Raw genomic sequence first — 11,496 nt, 5'->3', positions numbered from 1 at the left:
GCAGGTGAGTGCAGGTGGTAAGATGTTCCACTCATCATTTCACGGCATGGATACTTGGAAGTGTAAAGAATAAATGGGACAGATGAGTTTCACCGGGGATTCCTAACAGGTGAAATTAGCAGGCGACGGCAGGACAATCCTTTGAATGGGGAGGCAAGGTTTCATGCGGTGCATCTCAATCTCCAGTTCTTGTGGCCCACATGGTGCAGCGCGTTCCGTGATCAAGAATCATCAGGTGCACTCAGCGTGTAACGGTTTGAAATGCATGAGAATCGAAAAGATGGGAAATCGTTGGAAGCTGGGCTGTGGGGTTCAAGAGGAGGCACGGAGTTTGGGAGGCACGGATGTCACGTGCCAGTGGGCTGTCACGTGCCAGTGGGCTGTCAACAAACTGATTCTCCTGCAAGGCTACAAGGTTTCTTCGCCAGAAATCCAGAGGCAGAGATCACAGGATACCTGGAGCCACAGTGTGCTCCTGGTGAAAGTGTGTCTGTGATTAACAACCACGTTGTATGTGACACTGAAGCGGGATGCGAATTATCCGTGCTGTGGTGAGAGTTTTGTGGATAACCCGCCTTGCAAATCAAATGTTTGCAAATACAAGGCATTATTCCGTACCATTCCACCAATAATTATTACACTTGTAATCGATATTTAGTTTGTTGAGCATTTAATCACGTGTTGTCAATTCTCGGCAGAATTATGGCAGTTGCCGCAGCAATTAATCTGTAAACCAATACTTATCTAAACAAATACCCCACAAACAGTTTGAAGAAACATCATCATGCAACACGAAAACGAAGCTCAGACTGCAGTTTCATAATCCATCCACATTTTTTAATCCATTGGCCTGGTGCATGCATTTTTCAAATCGGTAGCAACGGAGCAACATTCTCGGCAGGATGCCCCATCGACTATCCCTTCTTGGCCAGAAGGAAGAAGAAGCCACTCAGGTCACTGAGGTGATCCTCGAGGCTTTGGGGTCGCGGGAGCACGCGGAACGTGTCAACCTGCAAGCCCGCCGCGTGCACGGCAGCGCGCACCACATCCTCACTCAGGGGCAGCGCTGCGAAGCTCTGCTCCGCTACGTAGTAGACCGTTTGACCCAGGGCCCCGATGAGCACAAACCACCCGCCCGGCACCAGCAGCGCGGCCACGTTGCGGAGCGCCGCACGGAAGCTGAGCTCCGTGTCGCACGCGCACTCCAGGCAGAAGGACGACTGCACGACGTCGAACGGCGCCGGCTGCTCGGGGTGGACGATGTTGCTCTGCAAGACGTCACAGGGCAGCACGTGCTTGATCGCACGCCGCAGCCTCTCTGCCCTCGCCTTCTCCTGTCCTCTGCACAAGTGGGAACGCAGAGAGCATGGGTTCAGCGGCCTTTAGTATTGGACGGCAGGGTAGCGGAATGGTAACCTTTGTGATTCACAGCAAGAGGCACCTGGGTTTGATTCCCGACTCGGACGCCTTTCTGGTGTGGAGTTTGTATGTTCTACTCCTGTTTTGCATGGGTTCCCTCCAGGATCTCCGGTTTCCTCCCATAACGAATATACAATGTAGTAACACATCGATTTACGCCCTCCCGTGTCACGTACTTTCTCTGCAATGTACTCAACTTATTGATTAACAAGTCCCATATTACATGCTGTGTACCTCGCCATAACACACTCAATATTAACGAACTTAACCATTCGGCCCCAATTTATTTTTTACGCTCAAGTGTTAGTGCCGCTACACTCTACTCCTTGGTTCTTTTGGTAAAGTCACGTAGGTGAAAATAAAAATCAAATAAAAACACACTCTCTTTCATGTGCACTCTACTCTACTATTTGTTTCCCCCACATGCTGTTTTTTTATGGCGACTATTTTGTTTCCAAGTGTAAACGATTTTACATGATAAACAACTATTAATACATATAATAGAATAGACGTAGTAATATATCTTAATACATTACTAATACATACTTACTTTGCATACCAAATGTTGTACAGTATATATGCGCAATTAATTACTGAGCATCCTCTGTCACCACGCTAAGATCCACCAAAAATGCTTCGATTTAAGTTCTGCTTTTCAGGAACGCATCCTGGGCGTAAACCGGGGTATGCCTGTAACTAGCAATGACCAAACATCACAATGCCGAAAACATTTTTACTGAAAATTAACTCAATTGAGGCTACAAATAGGAACATCGCCCCTTACTGTGAAAACGTGGCAGTGGTCTCACGAACAAGTATTGGGGCGGCACTGTGAGGCTTCCTGGGCAAGCAAGCATAATCATGATACAATCATACACATAGGTATTGTTTTCTGATGGTGGCTTCAACAGGCGAGCTATTTGCACGGACGCATTGCCACACGACTGGAATGAGAGAGGTGAGGAACGCCATTCGGACCACATGTTTGTTGCATCACATCCACCAAACCTCGTCCTCGCTAACCTGGCATTGCACATGTGTGCAATGCATGTTTAACTATATTCGAACTACATTCCTGTAAAGTATCTAACCAATGCTTTTTAACATGTCAAGACAAATTTTGATTTAAAGCTTTCGTGACTGCAGGGATTCATATTCTTGGTTCTTTCGGTAAAGTCACGTAGAAGGGAAATAATAAAATAATAGTAATACTGTATTATATTTATATTATTTTATAATATAAAGAACCAAGAATATGTCAAGACAAGCCCACTTATGTATAAGTAGATGACGTCTATGATATCTCTTCTGGAGACAGATGCTTTATTTAAGCTGGGAGAACGCAATGAGCTATGAAGCTCATTCTCAGAGACGTGAAACCCAAAGATGCGTGAAATAGTGGAATATTACAGAGGATATTGCAAAGGTAGATACATTAAACAATCATACGTAAACTCTAACAAAACAGAATTACGTAGAAAAAAATGAACAGCAATCATTACAAATAATACAAGAAAAGAATTTAGTGATGCAATGAAAACAATCTTCGTCTGGCAAGGCCCGGGCCCAGATGGCTTCGCTGTTGAATTCTGTAAAGGCGGTGGGGACCCAAATGACTGCGGACCTGCTCGAGGACATCAATGCAGCTTTCTCCCTAAGGTGGTCTTCCGACTTCCATGAACGAAGCTAGAATCTCGGTTATGCACAAGCCTAACACCCAACCAGAACTGGTAGGAAACTATAGGTCAATCTCATTGTTAAATTCCAACTATAAGTTACTCGCTAAAATGTTGGCAAAGGGGGGAGAGGCTCAAATAGGATTTTTTTCGGAAACAGGGAAAATAAATAAAAGTGTTTGTTCACTATGACCAACAGGTGGCGCAGTAAAAGCCATCATCAGAGAGGAGCGATGCCGGCCCGGTATGTTCTGTGACACGTGGACTGAGAGCGGAGCGTGGCATTCTCCTACGTACAGACTTCGAGTTGGGAGTTAGAGAATAAAAGTTAATCTGCCATGGAGAAGTATTCGCGTCCATCCTTGTGAGCACGTCAACCCCCGAGTTCACTTACAAACTCATTCTAAAATAATTAGTAGTGCAGCCACCGAACTGAACATACATGCTATGGGAGCTGAGAGAGCCGAAGGTGACGGCTTGCTGGCTGTCTCTGTCGCGAGGTGGGGTTTGGAGACAGGATGGGCGACTGAAGGAGGAAAGATCGTCTGTCCTAGGGGCCGTCCATAAATGGCGTCACGCGATTTTGGACGATTTTGGACCCCCCCCCCTTCGTCACACGGCGTCACAAAAAGTCAAACCCCCCCTCAAATATGACGTCACAAAGCTCTGCCCCCCCCCCAAAAAAACACACATGCTTCAAATCGCTTTAAACTATTGTCATTGTAGTGCGTATTTAATGTGGCGCTGCACTTTGATGTTGTAGGAGAAAACATTTATTACAAAGTCTATTTAATTAAGTAGAACGTGTTGTCTATATTTATTTAAAGTTGCGCATTTTGATGTGACGTCACATTTCTCAACCCCCCCCCCCCATCGTCACAAATGTCTGACCCCCCCCCCCGCCCTAGGTGTGTGACGTCATTTATGGACGGCCCCCTAGCTTGCGAGCAGTGGGGTTCTTTTCTATAATTTCTGAAATACCGCGGCACACCTGGGACTTTCAGCACACCAGTTGCGAAGCCCATGACCGATAGCTAACATTGCTGCCGTCCCTGCACAGTTCTGTGCTCGTGCACGGCGTGCATGCCGGCTGGTGTTGCCACCCACTGGGTTCCCTGCAGATGGCAGGCGTAGCGGATGTAGGAGTCCCAGTTGTAGGCGCTGGGGTCGTCTGCACGCCACAGCTCCACCTCGCGGCGGTTGGCGGGCGTGAAGTCGGCCATGGTGATCTCGCAGATGCTGTCGCAGGCGAAGAGCAGCTGGTAGATGGTGGGGCCGCAGCCCACATCCAGCATCCTGGTCCCCTTCACGGGCCCTGCGCCACACGCGCACGCACGCACACCCGGCACGAGGATGAATAACAAACAAACGCAACACATCCGTCAATAACACCGGCTGCAGATAATTATGTAATAGCCGCGTGACATGGCATTATCAAGCACCTGCGATTAGCACGGTTGGATACATGCGGTGTGAAAAAAAGTTCAACATACATTGAACTTACTCGAATTGGCGATGTAAAGAAATTGGGTCCGCTAAAGTTATGCCACCTTAGGCGGTACCGACGAATGAGAATATCTGGTCAGGTCTCGTGGACTAATGGTGAAATGTTGTTCAAGTTCAAGTTAATTTATTATGTATAGCCCTGTGAGCCATTCGGCTCTTGAATCGGGTGCAACCGCAACAAACAAAACACAAACACATGAACAAAAAACCATCTTAAAGTGACTATGTGACTATGTGCAAACTGAAAATCCAGGAAAAAAACCAGCAAAAATTCCAGAAAAAAAGCACCGTACACCAACGCTGTGTGCAAAAATCCCAGTGGGATGCAAGACAAACAACAACAACCACAAGACAACTTAGATTAAGGCCATCAGTCTAACTCCGTACTACAACAAACAAACATCACCAAAATAAAGCCATAAAAGCAATGTAACAGTGATCATAGGAACTGTGACCGAATTTTCACAATAAACGACACCTCCAGAAGAGTGGGGCATTACCCTTGATGTAGGCCTCGTGCAGACACTGCATGTTGAACATAGCCACCTCCTCCACGCCGCTATTGTCGCCAATGCGCAGCGGCTCGTAGTACTTCTCGAGGTAGGAGCGTGCCGAGAAGAGCGAGTGGTAGTCTCGGTGTGGTTTGCCTTTCGCCTGTACAGCCATTATCCTCCTTGCTCTGCCAACGGCAGCAGAGTTTGCGAATGCAATCATCAACCTTTTTGTTGCCCACTGCAAAGGGCCACGATGCCCCTTATCAACATCAGAACCAGCAGTTGGGCTAGTTTGTCGCACCCCACTTAAAGCTGGTTTCCGCAGAGATGTTCATGATGTCCACGTCACACCTGTATTAACAGACAACTGCCTGTGTAATAGCCAAACACCAAGAGAAATCATCAAAATCATACATTTGCAGCATTAAGTTCAATGAACCAAATACAACGGTTGTTGGTGAAGCAGTGGCGCAGTGATTCGCACACTGAGCTCGTTGACCTGAGTTCCATTCCTGGACATGGCTTACATATAACAATAGAACTAGTCCTGTCCCCTCTACCAACTGTCCCAACCCATACCATGGCTGAGCATATCGAGGTATTAATCCAGCAGTGGATTGACAAATGGCTGTAAAACTTGTTGTAGGACCTGCCTTTTATACCATAGTAGGGTTATGATTCACACCTCCAGCCCTCTGGTTATTCAATAACGATATGCCCCATTCAAGCTCACTATTTGGTTTAGGGAAAATGTGTATGTTGCGGGAAATGTAATCGCCTCTAGTGGCCGAATGGATCACGCAAAACCTTCATATACAAAATACTATATATGACCCCAAAATATATAATCTTATGAATGCAATATCAGTCGTGTGCATTGAGCTTGGAGTATGGCTGTTGGTAAATTCAAGCAAGGCTACACCACTCGGATGGAGAAAAAAAACGTGAACTTCTTCTTGGTTCTTTCGGTAAAGTCACGTAGAAGGGAAATAATAAATAAAACATAACACAAATAATACAAATAAAAACGTAATAACATAATAATTTATTTAATAATGTTTTTTTCCCCCCTTCTACGTGACTTTACCGAAAGAACCAAGAAGATGAATCCCTGCAGTCACGAAAGTTTTAAATCGGAACGTGAACGTGTTCTTTCTCATACTCTTTGGGTCTTGCGGTGAAGTCACGTAGATAGGTTCAAAGACAATAAAAACTAAGTAATATTTAAAAAAAACTTTTTTTAAACACGCTTAAATGAAATGTACCGTACTCGTAATGGCAGAACTCCACGACTCCAGGAAGTGGCCCCGAAGCTTGCCATAACGTAAGTGGCCGTGGGCAATTATAGCCAACGTCAGTTAAGCGTAGACAATTAGACCCAAGCCGAAACATAATATTTAAAAAAAAATAAAAAAAACATATTTTTTTATTGTAATGATAGAATATCGTATTGTCATCAGTATGACACAAGTATACCGAGTTTGCAGTCGCTACCACATTGGGAAGTGGGTTAAAATTGAGTTACAATATTTGAGGATACGACAACCGTGTAAAAAAACTACGACGTTTCGATTGCAACACACGCGTTCGTCAGATGCACTTGAAGTGACTTACCTTGGCTCAACATATAAGCGTTCTATCTTGTGATGATCAAAATAAAGCACTTTCAACTCAAGGAAACAAAACCAACGGGTGGCCTCGCTCACAGGAAATCCTCCACAGGGAGTTGGATGACAACAAGGGTTTTCAACAAGGCATCCGCTTCATCCCGAGATATATTTAGCTCTATAAATATTGTTTTAGTGCATTTCTATCAGTTTTTTCAAGTCGAAACATATAAACGTATATTTTTTTTATTAATACAAACTTCAAGTTTTCTAGGGCCCGTACACGCATATTCAATTAATATCACCATTTGTTGTCCTTTGAGAGTGATTCTTACACTAAACGAAACTTTTTATTTTTCCAAGTAAGGCACACTGAGCTGTATAGCTCATCTGGAAATGTATAGCAGCCAAATGCTCTAAACGCGTGTTTCTATATAACCAACAGAGGAATCCAAAACTGCAGCAATCACTGCTGAACTGCACAGATTGTACATTATTGAATATCAATAGATGAACGTCTAGGTGATTATGTTCAGTAGCAGCAGTATTATACATAACATGTATGAACAATATCTCCAGATAGTTTGTGTATTATATAGTAAAAGGCAACGTGTGATTGTTTTGTTATACTGCAAGAGTGGCTTTGTAGTCTGGGCCAGAAATATAATGCATCCCTCTGTGCAGTAAAGGAACTCTTTACACAACGTGGACCTTATTTTGATGGTGATCTCAGAAAAGCGCAGCACAGTTGGATAGCACATACATAATCTCACATTCATGATCACCGACAAACAGGGTAACATTTTATTCTTATTTTATCTACAAGGTTTTTTTTCATCATCAGCATCTATTGCCCATTATTCCTCGAGATAAACATAAATACATTAGAAAATATCCCTCGAGTGATTGTAAACAGAACATTTCTTCGTATATGTTTTAACGTATACCAATTAAAAATACGAATATGAGGATTATAATGATCATAGAAGAACCTTGTGCTAAGCATCGTGTGCAATGCACTCTTACCTGAATCTCCTCTTCAGCTGGATGTGAGATGTCAGAGCGGGCGTGCTTTTATAGCGCCCAGTGCTATCACCAGATGCACTGAGATAGCAATCGGCAGATCCTTAGGGCAGAAGCCGTGAGTGCAATCTAACTACAACAGTTTTATCTCTGCGTGGTTATCTCTTGGATAAGTGCTGTGAGGTGTGTGCTTTGAAAACATCGCCACCAGGGAGACCAAAGCGGCCGCGCGTGGTGCTGGCTGCCTCCCTTGGGTGCGGTTCAGGCCTTAAGAGGTGCTCGCTAACATAGGCCGTAAGGTGAAGACGTTTTACGTTTAATCCCGTTCCCATATATGGGGCACTAAATTATTTTCATTCTAATAAAAAGATCTATTGTTTTTGGGCGTGAAAATAAAAATTCTCCATGTGTAATCCTGCAGTTTACTTTTTATTACTGTTTAAAGTCGGCAATATTTCTTTCCTCGCGTAATCACATTTTGATCATCAGTGATGAGGCTTCGCGGAACAATCGCCACGTGCTTCCCGCTAGACCAATAAGGTGGCCGCTTTTTTGGGACGACAGGTAAACGTTAGTCCAAGATGAAAGCGGACAAGTACATTACTGTGGGAGGCAAAGGCCAGAAGGACCATCTTTCACAGGCAGAAACGTCAGCAGGTAGGTAAAAACAAAACACACACACACGTTTGAACTTTTATTCCCTTATGCTGGGTACCATGGCTAACTTTCAATTACAATTACATAATTTATGTAATGTTTATTTTACAGTCAGAGACAGATTTGCATTGTTTTGCATACAGCTACAGCCAGAACACTCAATATTGTTTAATTCTTAACACAGTTTTTTATTAGTTTAATTCGTATTTATTTATTTACAGGCAAGTTGCTGAAAGCTGCTGAGATAAAGGAAGACACTAGCATTCTTGTGCATATTCGAGACAAAGACTGTGTCTCTGGAGGTGCGATACCACAAGTCCTGTTATAGACAGTACACCAAATTCTTGACAAAGTCTAGTGCATCAGTTACTGTGACCTCAGAAGAACAGTGAGTTATTAATATTTTATATTATTAAATAATAATTAATAATTCCCTCACATTTTCACATTTGAAAAGTAAAGCATTGACCATCTATATTGTCGATTTGTCTGTAAACACAGTCTTGACTGCATAACTATTGCACCAGTAATTCTAAATGAAAAAATGTTTAGTGATTTGTTAAGGTAGAAGAAACTATAAATAATTTTATTGCTGAAGAATAAAAAAAAAATCTCAAATCACTTTGTCAGGTTTCGATTCGCTACTATTTATACTACATTTAAAATTGAAGCCATTGTGCAATAGTTATGGCACATACAGTAATACATCTTTTCTGTTTTTAATGTGTTTTCTTTTCAGAAATGAGCCAACCTTCGATGCCAGCTACAAGATCTTCTGTGACAGGATCATCCCCCATAGAATAATTGTAAACCAAGAGGTGTTGACAATGACTCAGCTAAGAAGGATCTTTTTAAATCTGGTGAAAAAACATGAAGATCTTGATGCTTCAAACTACAGGTAATTTGAATACCACAAATGTCTTTGGAAAGAACGTTTATGCAACATTGTTTTTCTAACAAAAATGGAATTCATAATCATAATCATATTTTATAACGTGTAGAATCTGTTAACAGTGTATTTTAACTTAAAAACAAATTCAGTGTGAATATATATTTATACCATTGTGATCATCTTTCACTCTATCTTTTTGATTCAGGCAGGATAAATTGAAGAGGAGGTTGGCCCATGATTTCCCCCAGCTGGTGTTTCACTCCCCCAAGAAGCGCAACATAAGTGAGATGGTTTTAGTTGAGACATTGTCTGCAGATAAGCTGATAGACAGGCTACCTCATCCATCAGGTACGGAAACAACAGAGTCAACTGAGGTAACTAGCGAAAGTGACTGTGAAAACAGGGCTAGTGCAAAAGCTGGTCCACAAAGACCAAGTTCAATGGCCTCCATCAATACTGCGGAGGACACGAGGACACTTTACAGTGCGGCATTAATATTAAAGATGCTTCTGTGTGACTCTCCCGGTATGAAATGCTCGTGGCCACCCACATCAGATGACCTAAATGTGAGCTAGGCAAAATCTGTCCTTCCAATTGAACTGTACAATCTGATTTCCTGGATTATTGGTGCAACTGAGGAACCAACACTGGCCCATTATGTTGATATTCTAGATGATTTGAACCTAAAAGTGATATCTATCTGTCAAGACATTGTGTATCTTGCATCTAAGGGTCGGAGGCAGACCCCTAAGTGATTAGACTATGTGAATTTCACACATGCATGTCCTACCTGAGCATTCTAGGAAAAAGGTTTGGAGATGCAGGACTGCAAGACATACTCATTGAGTCCGAAGTTGTTGCCCCAGGATCCATCAATGGAGTGATCAGTGGTCATCATTACAACCGCAGCATGAGGGCACACAAACTTCTGTATGAGAGTCTGCAACGCATCAGACTTCTCACCTTCTTAGATTCTCTGCCACCAGAGGAGAGATATGAGTGTCTGGATGTCATCAATGAGATCAAATGTGCATTCCCTGAAAAAACAATGGATGTTTTGTGTGCAAATGAGAAATTTGACAAAATGTGTTCGAAATATGAAGACTTTGTTAAAAGAAGAAGAGCAGAAAACCCAACGTTTTCCTTCTGGTGTTCATACATCGACATGGTACAGATACTCCTTCTATTTGTGAGAGCAACACGAGAATCCGGATTGGCAGCTTCACCTGTCAACAGTGCGCTTGATGATGGCATGGTTTTTTGCGTACGAACGTGTAAATTTATGGACGGGATCAGAAGACACCAACACAATGGAAAAAGTTTCAATCAGATGGAACAAACAAAGAGGCACTGGCAGAACTCCTCTATGTTGTGTGGCGAGAGGCTGATCTTACCACTGTGGGCAAGGACTTAAACTTGTACATAGCACATGGAGACCTGTGTCACTGTGTGACTGTAATGAAGGGTTTACAAACTCTCAGTGCTGTTGAAGATCTGACATGTGAACATGAGGAATGTGACACCAGGGTGTTTTTACATGCACAATATGCTGCACAGGAACATCAAACTGTAGTCATCAAGAGCCCTGATACTGATGTGGCAGTGATTGCTTTAAGTCTGCCGTCAGATTTACCATGTAGGTTGTATTTTTTCACGGGGGTTGACAACAAAACAAGGCTCATTGACTTAGCTAAGGTGTCGTCAGCTCTTGGCACAAGTGTCTGTTTGGCACTTATTGGGATCCATACCTTCTCAGGTTGTGACTCTACAAGTGCCTTTTATGGCAAAGGCAAAAGAAAGGCATTTCCTGTTGCTTGTGAGAAAGAGGAATATCTGACTGCCTTTTACAAATCTGGGTAGCAGTTTTAACCTAGACCAGTCTACCTTTGAGCTACTTTGCACATATGTGTGCCACCTGTATGGCCAGTCATCTGCCAAAAATGTGAACGATGCAAGATACAAAGCATTCTGTATGGCATCGTCAGCTTTTCCAGAACTATCCATGCCCCCGACAAGTGACGCCCTGTACCAACACTGCAAAAGGGCAAACTACCAAGCAGCCATAATGAGACATTCTCTGAAAGGTATAATGTGTGCCCCTTCACCCGTTGGCAATGGATGGCACATCGAGGATGGTGAGTTAACAGTGACCTGGATGACTAGAAATCCTGCCCCTGAAAGTGTGTTGCAGGCAGTCCACTGCAGTTGCAAGCATAGCAAAT

At 43.2% G+C, this 11,496-nt stretch overlaps 1 protein-coding gene and 1 long non-coding RNA gene across 2 annotated transcripts; one reads left to right on the top strand and one right to left on the bottom strand.

Annotated features, from left to right (window-relative positions):
• Window positions 1-810: 810 nt before the first annotated feature.
• LOC133342811 (nicotinamide N-methyltransferase-like) lies at window positions 811-8,201 on the bottom strand. The gene is made up of 4 exons (XM_061552110.1): window positions 7,729-8,201; window positions 5,102-5,280; window positions 4,203-4,410; window positions 811-1,341 (listed from the first exon to the last, which is right to left on the bottom strand). Exons 2-4 carry the CDS (start codon window positions 5,265-5,267, stop codon window positions 915-917), a joined length of 801 nt encoding a protein of 266 aa, XP_061408094.1. The 5' UTR covers window positions 5,268-5,280; window positions 7,729-8,201; the 3' UTR covers window positions 811-914.
• A 93-nt stretch (window positions 8,202-8,294) lies between these two features.
• LOC133342810 (uncharacterized) lies at window positions 8,295-10,033 on the top strand. The gene is made up of 4 exons (XR_009755184.1): window positions 8,295-8,382; window positions 8,604-8,770; window positions 9,122-9,280; window positions 9,480-10,033. It is a non-coding gene; the product is annotated as an uncharacterized LOC133342810 (long non-coding RNA).
• Window positions 10,034-11,496: the final 1,463 nt, after the last annotated feature.

This window comes from Lethenteron reissneri, chromosome 16 (genome assembly GCF_015708825.2).
Source record: "Lethenteron reissneri isolate LAM-NWPU_2019-01 chromosome 16, ASM1570882v1, whole genome shotgun sequence".
Lineage (NCBI taxonomy): Eukaryota > Metazoa > Chordata > Hyperoartia > Petromyzontiformes > Petromyzontidae > Lethenteron > Lethenteron reissneri.
The sequence above is the reverse complement of the archived record's forward strand: the minus strand, read 5'-3'. Positions and strand labels throughout refer to the sequence as shown.

Bases quoted from the DNA above. Each gene is read 5' to 3' on its own strand.
- LOC133342811 (XM_061552110.1), bottom strand. From the start codon at position 5,267: ATGGCTGTACAGGCGAAAGGCAAACCACACCGAGACTACCACTCGCTC. The intron at 4,411-5,101 runs GTAATGCCCCAC...CGTGTGGCGCAG, and splicing joins GCACGAGGCCTACATCAAGG to GGCCCGTGAAGGGGACCAGG. The intron at 1,342-4,202 runs GTGGGTGGCAAC...CCACTTGTGCAG, and splicing joins TGCCATCTGCAGGGAACCCA to AGGACAGGAGAAGGCGAGGG.